This window comes from Sciurus vulgaris (assembly GCF_902686455.1).
Source record: "Sciurus vulgaris genome assembly, chromosome: 9".
NCBI lineage: Eukaryota > Metazoa > Chordata > Mammalia > Rodentia > Sciuridae > Sciurus > Sciurus vulgaris.
Window position 1 is genome coordinate 53,609,630 of NC_136469.1, and position 16,261 is coordinate 53,625,890.

The 16,261-nt window shown below is 36.2% G+C and overlaps 1 protein-coding gene across 6 annotated transcripts in view; it reads right to left on the reverse strand.

The window, feature by feature from the left end:
• NPNT (nephronectin) overlaps positions 1-16,261 on the reverse strand; it is a 70,568-nt gene that overhangs the window by 9,496 nt on the left and 44,811 nt on the right. For all 6 annotated transcript variants that reach the window (XM_079154695.1, XM_079154697.1, XM_079154692.1 and 3 more), the window contains 2 exons: positions 3,485-3,571; positions 2,920-3,018 (listed from right to left, as the gene is read on the reverse strand). In XM_079154695.1, coding sequence (XP_079010821.1) covers positions 2,920-3,018; positions 3,485-3,571 — 186 coding nt within the window. The remainder of the gene's footprint in view (positions 1-2,919; positions 3,019-3,484; positions 3,572-16,261) is intronic.

A 16,261-nucleotide genomic window follows, 5' to 3' on the forward strand; every position in this document is an offset into this window, starting at 1 on the left:
GGGAGCCTGTTCTTTTTTTTTTCACAGCTCTGTTAGAAGGTTCTGAGAGTAAACCAAATCCATCTCTCTGTAGCTTTCACCCATTGATCCAACTTCTTATCTAGTTGTAGTCACAGATCATTCTCTTCTGAGTGACTTACATTTAACTCTGAGTGATTTACATTTAACACTACTCCCACAGACACTCTACTCCCACCATTCGGAAGTGGTTTAAGCACTTAACCATAGCAGATTTTCCATTCTGGAAAAGTACCATATTTCTATGGAAACAGCCCATCTTTTTTAGTCATGCCACAGGATTCACTCATACTGGTTTCACTATCCATGAAAACTCTTAAGTGACTGGCCACTTAGTACTCAGTCATCTTCTCTGTCCCACAGCTGAGAGGCTGGTTTCTAGACTATGAGCCACACCTTGTATTCACTCCCACCAGCTACCACCCTCTAAACTGTGACACATTAATCTTCTAGGTGCTGATTATGTCAGCACATGCAATTACTCTCCTTTTCCAGTTTCAAGTCAAAAATAGGTCAGTTTATCTTCAGAATCTAAGTTCAATATACAACACATCTAAGTTTGTTGGTCAAAACCTGTCTGCTAGAAAAGCATCCTCCAAGGGCCAGAGTCAATCATTAGGAGTTATCCAATCACTCAAACAACTGTCGATTTCTTTCCATTTATCCTGTACCCACATGACCTGATAAACACAGATGTTTTGTGTCTAATATTCTAATTGCTAGCCCTTCTCTCATTTTTCTACCAGAGAGCAAGGGGAATTTGGGTCACAAATTTAAACATTTACAAATGTGATCAATAATGAAAGGTGCTGAAATGTACTAAATACAGTGTTTACATTTTAAAAAATCAAGTTAGTTTAATTTACATAGACTATCTATAGACTGTCTACATAGAAGGATTTCTTCTGAGTATAGAATGAATTACTCTCCCCAATGAACCTTACTCAAGAGTTATTCATTATGACCACAAACACTGTTCATGACTGTCATGCACAATTGCTGAAGCTGCTTCCTTTACAAGCAAACTACTCCAGATCAACAGTCAGTCACATCTATAGTCTGTGATCTGCTAATCAGAGAATGCACATGACCACATGCAGTATAACTGAGGCCAGACTGGGAGAGTGAAATACCTACAGTAATGCTGCAGATGGTCTGAGCACTGAACTACCTAGGAAGCCACATGGGTAGCAGAAAGAGGCTGGAGATAAAAATCAGAAAAATCTGAGTTTGGCACTAAATTCCACCATTCTCTAGCTCTGTGGCCTTAGGAATCCATGTCACCTTTCAAAGCATCTCTATTTCCTCTGAGAAATAAAGACAATATTACCTGCTTTACAGGGTATAAATGAGGATTAAATAAAATTAATGAGATGGCAAATGGGTTGGGGCTATAGTAGGTATTCTATATATGTTAGATTCTGTCTTGTTCATAGATACTGTGGCAATAATAATATCCTGCTTAACCTTAAATGAGTGGGAGTAATTTGAGAAAGAGAGTGAGAATGAGTGTGTGTACTAAGATGTTACATATCTGTTTGATAAGAGATTTAAACACCCATTCGAATTTACTGAATATTCATAGTTGTAAAAGTTTATCACCGATTTTTATTTTAAAATATTTGTTACAATTTGATCTTCAGGGATCTAATGAATATGTCTTTGGATATTTTTTTAATATCTTGTTCTCAAAATGTACACTGGGGATCAGCTGTAGAGGTATCCCAGGGAGCCTATTAGACATGCAAGAAAATCTGCATTTTAACAAGGCCCACAGCTGACGTGTCTGTCCACTGAAGTTGGAGGAGAACTGCTTTAACACATCCTAAGCTCTCTCAAGTTAACTTTTGTGTGTTCTGTGCACTTTATCTATATACCTGGTATAGTATTTAAGAAGTAGGCTTCTAAAATAAATAACATACTTTTTCTTTACATCTTTTTAAATCTAGACTCAGGAGAGCAAAAAGAGAAAAAGAGAAACTAAACTCCTCACCCTTCCGTTAATTTGGTCTCACTCAAAAAAAAAAAAAAATAATAATAATAATGACTAATGGAAAACAAAACAAAACAAAACCAAAAACAATATGTAGCTTTATTTCCTGAAACTAGAAGACAAAACATAAGTACCAAAACTTCAGATAAATAGGAATGGTACAACTTTAAAGAATATTAATTTTCCCAAAGACTACATCTAAATCCAACTTTCTAAAAACCCACTCTTATGGAATGAAGTGGTCATAACTGGTAACTATTTTCCTTAGCACCTGATTTAGAGTGAAATTTTTTTCAGAGGGATGACCAACTTTGCAGAACTTTCCATTGCCGCCTTCTACTACCACGCAAATCTTTTAAATAAATAAATAAATACACACACACACACACACACACACACACACACACACACACACATATATTTTAAAGGGACACAACTGAAAAAAAAAAAAAAAAAAAAAAACAGGGATCATTACCATGGATGATATTCCACTATATTCTTTCTTCCTCCCTCCCTCCCTCCCTCCTCTCCCTCCTTCTTTCCTTCCTTCCTTCCTTCCTTCCTTCCTTCCTTCCTTCCTTCCTTCCTTCCTTCCTTCCTTCCTTCCTTTATTCTCCTGTGAATTGGCACTACAAATAATTTGAAAATTGTTTGCTAGAATGATTCTAAGTATTTTATTTGTCAAACATTTTTAGAGAAATTAGTGAGTCTTTTAATTAACTTCCTATCTTCATTAATGTAAGTCTAACTGATAGCTAACAAATCTGCCTTACTTAAATCACATGAATACTGGACATGATCTTTTTTTAACCCCATTTATTAAGTAAAAATGGAGATGTGTTACACTATGCTTGATTAGTAGAGGATCAAAATGGAAAGTGTACCAGAGTTAGATGAATTGGTTTTACCTGCTGGGTCCTTGATTGGTTCCCAGTGTAAGTCACTGTCTTTTTCCCTGATCCAGCCACAAAGTCCGTGGTCAAAATTACAACTGTGTACCAGAACACCTACAAGGAAATAACCAGAAGGATGGGTAGATCACAATCACTCAAAAAACATATGAATCTAAAGACTAGAGTATCTGTATAACAAGTGTTCTCCCCTATCAACACTTAATATCCCACCAGAATTTCTTTCCATGAGACTGAAAGGAAATTACATGAATCCTTTCTCAGCACAATTGTGTATGCGTGCTCAGCTGCAAAAATAGAACACATGAATGCTGCCAAATCATGACCTTGTTACATCATCACTTATAAAATATGATTTCCTTCTTGCAATTCAAATATTGCCTTAACATATTTTTAAAAAGAAACTGATGATTCATAATTATTTTTGCTCAACTGGTTTGACTGATTTGTAAAACACACACACACACACAAAAGAAGATGTATAATATTCGCCAAGGGGACCAAACATCTATAATTTAAGTTGAAATGGAGAGAAAGAAGAAAATGTCACCATGGTATCTACCTGGATCATCCTTTGCTTCATCATCTGCACTGACTCCTCTTTCTATTTCAAATATTTCAAACAAGTCATTGAAAGGCTGCCGTGGAACTGCAAGAGAGAGGTTTTTGGTTTTTTTTTTTAATGAGGTATTGGTAATAAAGCATTACCTTTAACAAGGGTAGGTAAAAAGCCCTGGCCATTTCATTCATGTGGGTGCATTCAAAATATTTAATTACATTCACATGAAGATTCATGAAGTTTGTTTTGCAGTAATTTATATTGTAAAAATAATTTATAATGTAAAAATAATTTTCAAAAGTTTACAATATGTATAATCAGAAAAATGAGAAATTCCACTCCATTTATGCATGATCAATCAAAATGTAAAAATGCATTCTACTGTCATGTACAAAAAATTAGAACAAATTTGAAAAATAAAAAAAATAGATATGGATCATGAGGTAGGCTTTTAAAACACATTCCAAGTTCACAATTTTATAAGGTAGAAACATTTGGAGAGAAATAAAATGAGAGATATTGAATTAAAATAAAGTTTCAAAAATTCAATATAAAAATAGGTTAAAAGCCTCATCAAGAAAACTACACTTTGAAAGCTTTGAATTTCTGGCAAAATATTAATCTCTATTAAATTCTAAAATTCATCTCTATGAAAGATACATATTATGAACTTTGAAGTAAGACTGTTGTAACTGATAAAGCCTGCATTTGCAGTGATTGGCTTCTACTTCGAACAGTGTTACCTGTATCTATTATTGTGTCCTTCCTCACTTAAGCAGGTTCCCTGACTCCTTAAAGATTCAGTCCAAACTTCCTGGTGCAGCATTTACAATCCACCCCACCAAAATACACAATACTGTCCAAACATGCCATTCATTTTCACATCTCTGACCCTGATGCTGTCTTTCTTGCTAATTAACTGCCATACTACCCACCTCCTTCAAGGCCTAGCGTAAATATCACTGCCTCTATAAAAACTTTCATGCCCCAGGCAGAATTAAATTTTCCTCCCTTGTTCCCCAATAGCCCATATTTACACACCTCTATTTCACACTTTCATAAAGAACTGCAGGTATTTACATATATGTGCCTTTCCCTCTGCTTGTCTCTGAGGTCCTGGAGAGCATCAATTCATCTTATTCATTTGGCATTTCCAGGGCTTGACCTGGTGACAGGCACTCACTAAGTATTTACTGAGTGAATGCAAAGATACTGTCAGAAATCCATGTACTTTGTCAACATTCTTCTTCAAATGACACAAGCTGGAAAGAGCCTAAGAATCCACTTAAAAATAATTGATTAATTTAAAACATTTATTTATTTATTCATTTGTTAAATATGTATTTGACTCCTAACCAAATTCCAAGCACTGTGGTAGGCACCACGGTGATAGGGCAAACAGAGTGAACAAGACCAATAAGGATGTGCATTTTATGCAGCTTGAATTCTAATGGGAAGAGCAGACATCAAACAAGGAGATAAATGGACACTGTAATTCTAAATTTTGACCCAAGCTAGGAAGGAAAAAATGCCAGAAGATGTCATGGAGAATAACTGGGTTGGGGAGCAGAGGAATGTGTGGGAATGCTGGTGGTGGAGGGGAATTCTTGGCCCCAGTCCAGAGAATACTCCCTTCTCTTTGCCAGAACTTCAATTAATTAGCTCTATTTTTATAAGGCAGGGAGTAAAAGATGTAGAACACCATGAAACAGATGTCAGTCAAAAGGATTCTTTTTCAAATGATGCTCCTGTTACTTAGCAAGAATTTTAAAAATTGATAATCCTATAACATTTGCACTAATTGAATTTTTGTTTCGAAATTTAGAATTGTGAAGTTCCTTCCCCTCTCACAACATGGACTCACATATACCTAGCTGGACAGTGATGGAAAAAGAGGAGATAGGACAGAAGATCGATAAGTTCCAGGGACACACCGATCAGTGGTACCGTGGGGGTGAGGCAACCTGCCTCCCTCTCTTATGCCCTAAATGACTGAAGACAATGACATCCAATTAAATCTTTTCTTTCCTCATTTGGAGCACTGAGTGGTGGAACATCTCTGTTATTTACTAGAAATATTACAAAGTTGTAGGCAAGTCTGCGTCATTTCTCATGACAGAGAAAGTTATGAAAACATTAGAGGTCAATCATGCTTTAATTTCCTTCTCTCGTGACTTATATAAATGATCCTGGCATGGGATTGCTTGATTTCTGCAGTACTCTATTTAAGAGGTTTTATGAGAGTTCCCCACCCCCCACCCACATGAAGAACTGTCGAATGTAGTCTCGACATAGACAGGGAGGAACACAAATTTGTCCTGGTAAAGGGCCCGTTTGATCAAGGAAGATCCAGGAGTTTCTCTCTGGGGAGGCCCTTTTTAATCTGAGAAGGGAAGAATTTGAGTTTTCCAAGCAAAAAGCACAGCATTAGGGTGGGGGAAGAGGGAGGGTTCCAGGCAGTAAGTACAAAGAAACTGCTCAAAACATTTACAGAAAGGAGTTCAGAGTGGCAGGAAGAAGCCCACGAATGGGGAAAGCACCATAGGATGAGGTTGAAAAGAAAGAAGGGATGAGATCACATAGTAGGAAAAGAGCAGCCCAGGGAATTAGTCATCTAACAACTTGGAAAGCATCAGATGGTTCATTAACACTTTAAGCACTTGGTTTCCAAAGCTACTTAATTTAGCAGTGGATGATCATGCACTGCACACTTTCACTGCAATTCACAGGATCACAGTCCTGTGAATTTAGAGACCTGATGTACTCAGCAGCTCTTAGTTCTTATAATTTTGTACGCTGTACTCTGTATCCCTGCCAAATAATTTAACTAATTCTCCTTCACACTTACTAGTATCAATTACCAAAAGCATCCCACTGAAGAGTCCAGAGATGGTTTACTACCCACTCTGAGGAATATTTTATAGTGTATGTGAAAATATTAAGTGAAATAAGTAGTGAAAAGATAATTCAGGTGGTATTATCTTGTTATCTCAACACTGTACAAGAAACACAAAAGACTAGAAAAGAGATACTAAGCACACAACTATGCCAATATGCTAACAGTGCTAGTCTAAGCATTGCAAGTGAAAGGGTTATTTGTCCATTTGTTATTTATTTTGTCTCATATAATTCTATATTTTTAGGATTGTTTGTAAAAAGAAAAAAATTAAAATGTATAAAAAAACTTTCCTAAAAGATTTAAAGAGAAGATGGTTCTGCTGGAGCATACCTACATAGCAACTACATGACTTATTTGCATTTTGATTATTCAAAGAGAATTTTGAATAGTCTTCATACCTGTTGTTATATGTGAGGCTAACAACTGTGAATTTCAAATGTTTTTCTTTGATTCAAGGAACTATTTTAATCAATGCAGAAAATGTGAATTAAAATAAATGACTAGACTTGCCTGAAAATAAAGTATAATGAGGATGGACATTGATACATAATTTCTCTAATTTTTCTTCCCTGCTTCTTATTTTGACTAATATTCAATTTATAAGCACAATACACATATTTGATAAAAATGTATCTGATATTCTCTTTATATATATATAAAACTTTAGAGATTAAAAGAAGGATAAGATAAATGCTAGCAACACGAGTCCTCAACCCATCTTCCCTCCCTCCATTTCATCTATTCATTTATTCAATCAGTTAAGAAAATGAGCTGGGTAGGAGGCATCAGGCTAAGAGCTAGTTGTGAAGCTAAGAACAGACTCTTGCCTTCAAGGGGTCTACATTCTAGAGGTGAAGAGAGACCTTTAACAATTTCCCCAGCTAATGGTATTTTAAAGAGAAGCAGAAGACACTTCATGAGTGTGGGGAGTGAAGGGCTGGTTTAGCTGGTACAGGGAGGAGAGATGTCATAAAATCTTCTCTGAGAAGTGATGTTTACACTGAGAAATGAAGGATGAGTTACTGTGAGCTAAGGCCCCAGAGACTGAAAAGCAGAACGTAAGATTAGCTGCAGAGCTTATAGGTGGAAAGGCAGGGTGTGGGAAGAAGGGCACCAAATGAAATATGAGATGCAGGCGACTCTGCAGGACCTTTCACAGTCTTGTTAATATTTTGGACTTTATTCTGGCAGAAACTGGAAGCCTTTGAAGAGTTCTAACAGAGGACTGACAAGATCAGGTTTGCATATTAAACTCACCATTCTGCTGAAGCTTGGAGAATGAATAGGGGAAGGTGAGAGTGGGCATTTAAAACTAAAATAACATAAGCTAAAGAATGTTCATGTGCTTTTACCAATTTCCTAAACATTTTTCTGCCATTTGGTTAATGTTTTATTCACCAAAAAAAATATTCTTGACCGTTGCTTCTTATAACCTTCTGCATAACTAAATGGAAGGGAGTATACAGGTCCTGAAGGAAGCACACAGCAGGATGCAGACTTGGTTGGACTGGGTGGGCTCAGGGACACAGGACTTTTTCATAATGGTTGCAAGCCCTGGGGCCAGTGGAAGGAAGTAGGCACAAAAAGAAAGAGTACTTCCTGTCAGAAACTCTGTATGAGCACTTTCTATTAAGTACATTTTCTCTGAGGATGTGATAATATTACTATATAGCCTATGTTCCTAAATAAGGTGTCTCAAATAGTCAACTGTATACTTTTATCCAAAAAATATTAAGGGTAAGCCAAGAGAAGTAAATGTAAATATTGTCATACATACAATTTACTGTTAAACTGCTCGCAAAGAGTCACTATAGCAAACTCTAAGTATTATTTGTTAAAGGTAAGTTTGCAAATTCAGTTTCTGTTCTAAGGTCGTTTGCAGGACATTACCCAGGACAGTTCTGGCATTTGTTGTTGAACTAAAAGATTAAAAGATAACACTGCCTTGAATTCTTTCTATGCTTGAGGGTTTAGCTCACTGAAGACAAAGGTACCTGTACAACTATCCTTATATTCTGAAGCGTCTTTCTGGTGCAAAAACCTAGAGATTTTAAGAGACTACAGATGGGAGGGTGGGATGAATGACAGGGATTTTATGGGGCAGTCTTTCCTCTCCCTCTCTCCCTCCCCCACTCTCACTTCAGATGGAGAACATATGCAATAGGAAATGAGTTTCTGCAATTTCCTTAACCACATTAGAGAAAAAATTTAGCTATCTATTGATTACTAGCAATAAGAAAAAGGTTGCTGGGCCCCACAGAAATAAGATTTTACTTTCCAACACTTTCATCCCATGGGAAGAATCTACAGAGTTCAAAAGACACCCAGGCTGAGAGTAATGAGCAGAACTGGAAAAAATTAAATCTCTGGTGAAAGGTGGAACACAGATACAGCTACTCAGTCATGAGCCCAATCTTTGTGACACGCCTCTTGCTCCTTTATATATTGTAGTGACTTTTATAAAGTTTCAGTACAACTCTAAGGCACTGGCTGAGAAATTCCAGAACAAATTACTTAAGTGATGGTTCTTTTCTTAAGTATGCCCTAAGGATGGTAATGCTTTTCCAGATCAAGAGAAAATTGGACAGGGTTTGTCCTCCTTCCCTCTTCTAAGTCAAGGAAATCAGGTGGGTTAAGCTCATTAGGACTGAGTCCTACAAACCTCAACACAGGTGTTACGTAAACTTTCCACTAAGGGTTACTTGGACTGAGTACAGCACAAACACCTTGGGGATGGGGCGATGGGGCAGTGGGGAGATCTGAAGTCCACCTATTAGAAGAGTTGTTGATACACTAGCCCAAATAATCTATTTAAAGGAAGAAAGGAAGCTTTGATTTTGATATTCACCAGGCCCATTATGTAAGTTTCCCACATACACAGATTCATCTCTGAGAAGACAACATTATTCTCAACAGTAATGAAGTTGAGGTGAGGTGCTGTTTTTCCTTAAACAATTGTATAACTTGGTATTACAAATATCTAAATGAAACAACCTTCAAATTATTTGGCAATAGGCAAAGGAAATACAAGTTAGCAAATTTGTATTTCATTTTCTCTGACCACATAATAGCTCATAGTTGCAAATAAATTTGTTTCACAAAGATATTGTTAGCCAAAAATAACATTAAAATGGTAATGAACCATGATAAAAAAAAGCATGAGAAAAATATGAACTCAGAAGTAGAACACAACGTAAGATTGTCTTTTTATGAATTGATTAGGAAATGCTATTATTACTATACAAATAAACGCAATATCAATAGTGCTGGTAATAGATAATATGTATTAAGTTCTTAAGTGCCAAGTGCTGCTGTAAGATTTTTACATGCACTTTCCCATCTAATGAACACAACCACCAACTGAAGTACATACTGCCATTATCCTTTACAGATGAGGAAACAAAGGCACAGGTAAATTTAGTAACATGAGCCAAATCACAGAGTGGCAATAGTTACTTATAGCTCTATAGACAAATATGCAAGCAACTTAAAAAAATCTGTTTTCTGACTTTGGTCACATTCACCGAGAACTCAATTTATACTTTCTGGAGAGAACTTTTTTTTTTTTTTCTTTACCAGCCACCATTGGAGCAATTAAAATATAAATCAAAAATTTTGAAAACTTTCAGAATTCACAACACCAGATCCTGACCTATAACCACCAACAACCCACTCCTTCAAAACACTAGCAGAAATTTAATCTTCAGGGAGATGTCAGGCATCCCAGGGTTTCTGTAGGCCCTACTGTTTACTAGAGAACAAACTAGTTTGAAGACCTTTTCACCCTTTAGTGGAAACAATCTTTTTACTCATCACCACAGAGAATCAGAAAAAAGAGACCATAATATTTCCATGACTAAGAATGATGGGATCAAACTAGCCACAGGCAGCAAAATCTGTAGAAGAGGAACAAGGGAAAAAACCCTCAGGACAGCATGCAGCAATCAGTAGAACAGGAAACAATTTTCTTCTAACTGCTTGATACTTGGAATTTCAACACAGTCTCATGTTTTATAACAACACAGCAACAATGAGGCTAGTTCTCTGGTACAGCCACTCACAAGAGCACCTGACAACACATTAATTACACAAGAGTCTATAATTGTGCATCTATATCATAGCAACACTTTACAGAAGACAGAGTTAAGTCAGACTTTTCATTTATTATATTGCTAGATCAGAATGCATTTTTCCTAACTTTCCTCTTTATTTTGTGCTATACAGGTGCACTAAACATGCTGTTTTAGTTAGCTTTATTGTTGCAGTGACCAAAACACCAGATGAAAACAACTTACAGGAGGAAAAGTCCATTTGGGGTTCGTGGTTTCAGAGATCTCAGTTCACAGACTGCTGACTTCATTGCTCTGGGTCCCAGATGAGGCAGAACATCATAGATGAACTGCAGTGGAGGGAAGTTACTCCTCTCATGGTTGCAGGGAAGTGGGATGTGACCCTCAGGGAAGATGATCCCTTCTAGGGCACATCTCCAGGGGCCCACCTCCTCTAACCCTGCCCTGCCTGCCTACAGTTACTGCCCAGTCAGTTCATTCAGACAAGGATGGACTGATTAGGTTACAGCTTTCATAATGAAATCATTTTACCTCTGAATATTCCTCCATCAACAGGAGCTTTAGGGGCACACTTCACATCCAAAGGCATAACTGTGGTATTTTTTAAACATACTATATCGGGCTAATTCTGTCTCTGTCTAAAACATGGTTCTGTGGTTTTGAGATGCCATTTTTCTTTAGAGAACCCAGTCACCCAAAGTTTGTTCTGCAGACCAACATCATTTACCTGTAAGCTTGTTGGAAATGCAGAATCATGGGTCTTACCCCAGAACTACTGAGTCAGTCTTCATTTTAACAAGATTCCCATGAGATTTATATATTTGTTAAAGACTGAGAAGTTTGGGGCTGGAGATATAGCTTAGTTGGTAGAGTGCTTGCTAACTCTGCATGCACAAGTCCCTGGGTTCAATCCCCAGCACCACAAACAACAACAACAAGACTGAGAAGTTCTTTCCCTAGAAAGTCTGAGTAAATCTGCTATAGGGATTAGGAATCTACATCTTAAGTAAGGATACTACTTATTCTGGTTCAACAGGACTTCTGCTTGCTACTTGATATAATATTCCTTGTAGTAATCTGAGTCTCTTAGCTAAAATAGGACATTTCTGACAGACTCAGTCGTAAAAAAATTTTGAAAGCTTAAGATTATAATTTAATGAAGCTTGGCACAATGGTGCACTTCTGTAATCCCAGTGGTTCAGGAGGCAGGAGGATCCCAAGTTCAAAGCCAGCCTCAGCAAAAGCAAGGTGCCAAAAACTCAGTGAGATCCTGTCTCTAAATAAAATACAAAATATCGCTGGGGATGGTGGCTCATATATATGTATATATGTCAATGAAACCTTTAATTAATAAATTTTTTAAGGGGTGGGGGAAAGGAAAAAATAACAGAATGAATCAAAAACTATTACCCTATATAATGTATGATTACACAAATGGTATGCCTCTACTTCATGTACAAATGGAGAAACAAGATGTATCCCATTTGTTTACAATAAAAATAAATAAAAATAAATAAATAAATAAATAAATCTTTTAAAGGCAGTATGTCCAAAATAAAATTGACATGAATAAGAATCAGAAACCCCCAGGGATACTTTTTCAAAACATGTATCTCACTCTCCTCTGGGCAGAGGGGGATTCTATTACCATTGATCCTTCTCCTAAGGAATCATTGTTATAACAAACCACTGTTGTCTATGACAATGGGAATGTAAACTTTTACTGCATGAGGAGAACAAGAAGACAATGAAAACCACCCAAAACATGTCCCAGTTACTATTCTGGTCTTTTTTTCCCCCACAGACTTCATAGACATACAGGCATATTTAGACTTGCATTTTATATCTAATGGGGAGCAAGTGGTATACACATTTTTGTATCTTTTTTTCATTTAACATTTTTTTTAGCATGGGCATTTTCTCAAGTTACTAAATATTTTCCAAAAAACATCGTTAAATCACACGATTTTTTCATTTATTATAATGCTAGACAGTTTGCATTTCCCCCTACCTTCCTTTACTTTAGGTTCTGCTTAAGGGTTGTTCTATTTTCTTTAGTCTAAGATAGCTCCTACCTACCTCTTCTGACCCCAGATTTTGTTTTTGGTGCCCAGTCTCCAACTTACTAGCATTCCCCTGCAGTACATCTCTGGTATTTGTATAGGCATCTTACCACTAAAATCTGCTTTTCTGCTTTTAGTCTACCTAGCATCTTTGTGTACTCCCTAGGCACCATCAATTTCTGCTTGACTTCTCCAGAATCCCAGATCAACCCATTAGTTTCAAAAAACATGCAATGAGAGCTAATTTGCAAAGGCTATTGGGTTTTGTGGAGAATGATCTCTATATGTATTAGTTCAGTCCAGCCTGACCTGAAGTTGGTTGTAATGAACTCTAATTCAAACAGCTGAATAATCCCATGGTTAAATTTACTTGGGAAATAATACATATATTAACAGTCTCCTAGAGATTTAACAATAACCTTAGCACATTAAAGTTTTAAGAAGTCTTAAGCTAATTTAACGTGGCTAAACCTAGGATTTCTCAAATGTATTTGACCTCAGAACTTTTTTGGGCATACAACTGCATAATATTTCAGAGAACTAACACTCTAACACATTTTGAGAAGCACTGTCTTTCCCACTAATGAAAATACAAGATTTCATGCTTTTCAGGAACTTTGGAGCTGCTCAAATCATGCCTAAAGGATCAGCCCTGTAAATATGCTGATTATGCTTCTAATCACATTAACCAAAAAAACCCTAGGTTTATTTTAAAAATATGTGCTTAATATTTCATATCACATTGTGAAATATTATTTCCTTAGTTAAGTATTATTTCAATTCTTCCCATTATGGTTTTTTTTTACAGTAAATAATCATAGTAATTTCATAGTAATTTATCATTCACAAAATTTTACTTGTATTACCATTCTATGAGAAATAAGGCCAGGGATATGACCTCCATTTTACAAATGAGAAAGCAGAGGTGGACCACATAGTAACTGTTCAAAGTCACATAAATCATAAGTAAAAGCCTGAATCGAATGTAGGTCTTCTGATTCAATGTGGTCTATACTTGGAAGTTGTTAAAAACACCTATGCCTTTAGCCATTTCTCAGCATGATTTTTAAAATTTAGAAGTACACTGAGGATCTTCTACACAATGTTTACTTTGAATGACTATATTAAGCTATCTTATTAGAATACAAGGAAGATCATAATCCTGATCATATGGGTAAAATGATCAGAATCCACAAGTGAAATCTAACTAGTTCAAGCATACCAAGGGTTACTTAGAATGTACAAGTCAAAGGTTTGGGGAGAAGTCTAGACTGGAGACGTATTCTTATATTTTTTTTTTCTCCCTTGTTTTTTAGAATATCTTCAAGTCTTTTCTCAAGGGGGCAATGCATACATATATGCACACCAATTCACTACAAAGAAAAGCTCTTATTTCACAGTCCCTTGCATTAAAAATTTCCTTTCTATGCAAAGAAATATACAATTGAAGTGTGAGATAATTTGGAGGAGACTATTGAATAATGGTCACATTCTAAAAATTCATGAAATGAGGAGAGCTAAATTCTTTTCTGGGATCTGTAAAGAACAGGATGTTTTAAGAAGTTTTATTTTAGAAGTAAAGAAAATATTCAATGAACAAATAGTATTCAACTAAACTAGTGCTCCGGTACCTTTTTGTTTTCACAATGAATATACACTAGTCATTTTTTTCTGAATTAAAAACTTAGAATTATTTTCTTATTCAGAATATATGCTACAAGCACAAGGCAGCAAGTAAAGAAGGATCCAAAATATTCTCAAATGTCCTGAAGTTAACCAGCAGCTATTGCTGAAGATGAAGTGAGTGGAATCTAATTTTCGACAGGCGTGACTGTAGGCAGCAACGCTATCTGTGGCATGCAACTGCCTTGGCACAGGATCAAGGTAACCGAGTCCCACAGCATGTCTTTACAATCACACTCTCTTACAATGAGTACTCTCGGGCATCACTGGAACTCCACATTTCCCCAACTTTATTGTCTTAAAGTCTACTGGCAAATTTCAATGTTGTTTTTATTTTATTTTTTTAATTCATGTGTGTGATCATGAAGAAGAGTAATATAAAGAAAGACTTTTAAATAAGAGAAAATATTAGAAGAAATGCTTAGAAAGATTTTATCTGTGTTAGAGTACATTTTTACAGTAAACTGCAATAATTAATGACTCTTACCTTAAGGTCGAAGAGTAATGTAAATAATCACTAAGAGATGGAAAAAACAGAAGTGTAAGGAGAGAAAGCACAGATAGAAGAAGAAATTACAAAAATATAAAAATCAAAAATAAACAGATATGCACATACAAAATGTACATTTTGAAAGCTACCATATAATTTTCCTGAAGATTATACTGATTACCCAAAATGCACACAAACACAATAAAGTTAAGAAATCTCAATCTGTCTGTAAATGACCTAATAATGACCGAAAGGAAGAAATTTGAGAGTCATATAAATTCAAAAAGAAACTTAAAGTTTGTCCTTTAAAAAAACTACCAAGCCAGGCGGGGTGGCAAATGCTTGTAATCCTAGTGGTTGGGGATGCTGAGGCAGAGGATTGAGAGTTCGAAGCCAGTTTCAGCAAAAGCGAGGCGCTAAGCAACTCAGTGAGATCTTGTCTCTAAATAAAATACAAAATAGGACTGGGGTTGTGGGTTAGTGATTGAGTGACCATGAGTTCAATCCTCAGTACTCCCCACGAAAATAAAGTAAATAACATAAAAAATAAAAACTACCAAGATAAGTATTCTAATCACCCGATAAAAAGGTGCAAACACATTCAATTTAAAAGGTGCAAAGTTTGGTTCCATCATTGGGGGGATGAAAAAAGAAAAAAGGAAACTGGTAATGTATAAAGAAGAGGAGGGAGAAGGAGTAGAAGCAAAGATAGTTACAAATAAGTAAAGCCAAACAGGACAGATTGATAAATACAGAACCAGATGAAAGTTGGAAAGTATGTGGACTTTAGTCTGGCAATAAGCAAAACTCGCTTCTCTTCCTGTGACCTCTATTTCCATGTGTGGTACCGCCATTTACCCAGTTACTTGTTAAAAGTTGGGAGTCTTGAATGCAATCTGGCTCCAGTCCAGAGCTAATCATCAGTTTTCAGCGAATACAAGGGGTAGTTGTCCCTCCCCCTTGAGTCTCCCTCATGTGACACTCCAGTTTATTGGCAGTTTTTGCATGTTTCCTCCTCTTGTGCCTTTGCTGTGCTGTCTCCATTAAATATAATGCTTCCTTTTCTCATCCCTTTCGTCCCATCTCACTCAGAAAACCTTCTCTGGAAGTTTTGTACTCAAAACTGGACTAGGTGCCCCTTTTCTCCACTTCTATAATGTCTACACAAATCTCTGTCGCTAACAATACCACAGTTATCTCCTGGGCCACTGTCTTTCTCACCAGACTAAAACCTTTTTTGTTTTATCTTTGCAAACCCAAAGTTTAATACATATCCTGGCACTCTAAAGGACACTCAAAAATGTCCACTGAATGAATGAACAGTTAAATTAAAAGTTAAATGGCAAAAAAAAATTAAAAAATTAAAAAAAAAATAAAATAAAAAAAAAGTTAAGTGGCATAGAATATAGAAAGTTCCCTATCTCAAAGTTTTCAAGTAAATCAGACTGTTAAGAGAATTCCAATATTAAGAAAGAGCTGTGATCAGTCATATGACCTTGTGATACTCCTTCCTTTTTTACGCACATTTCTTCCTACTTGCCTGATTATACTGACTCTTTACACAGTTCTTTATAA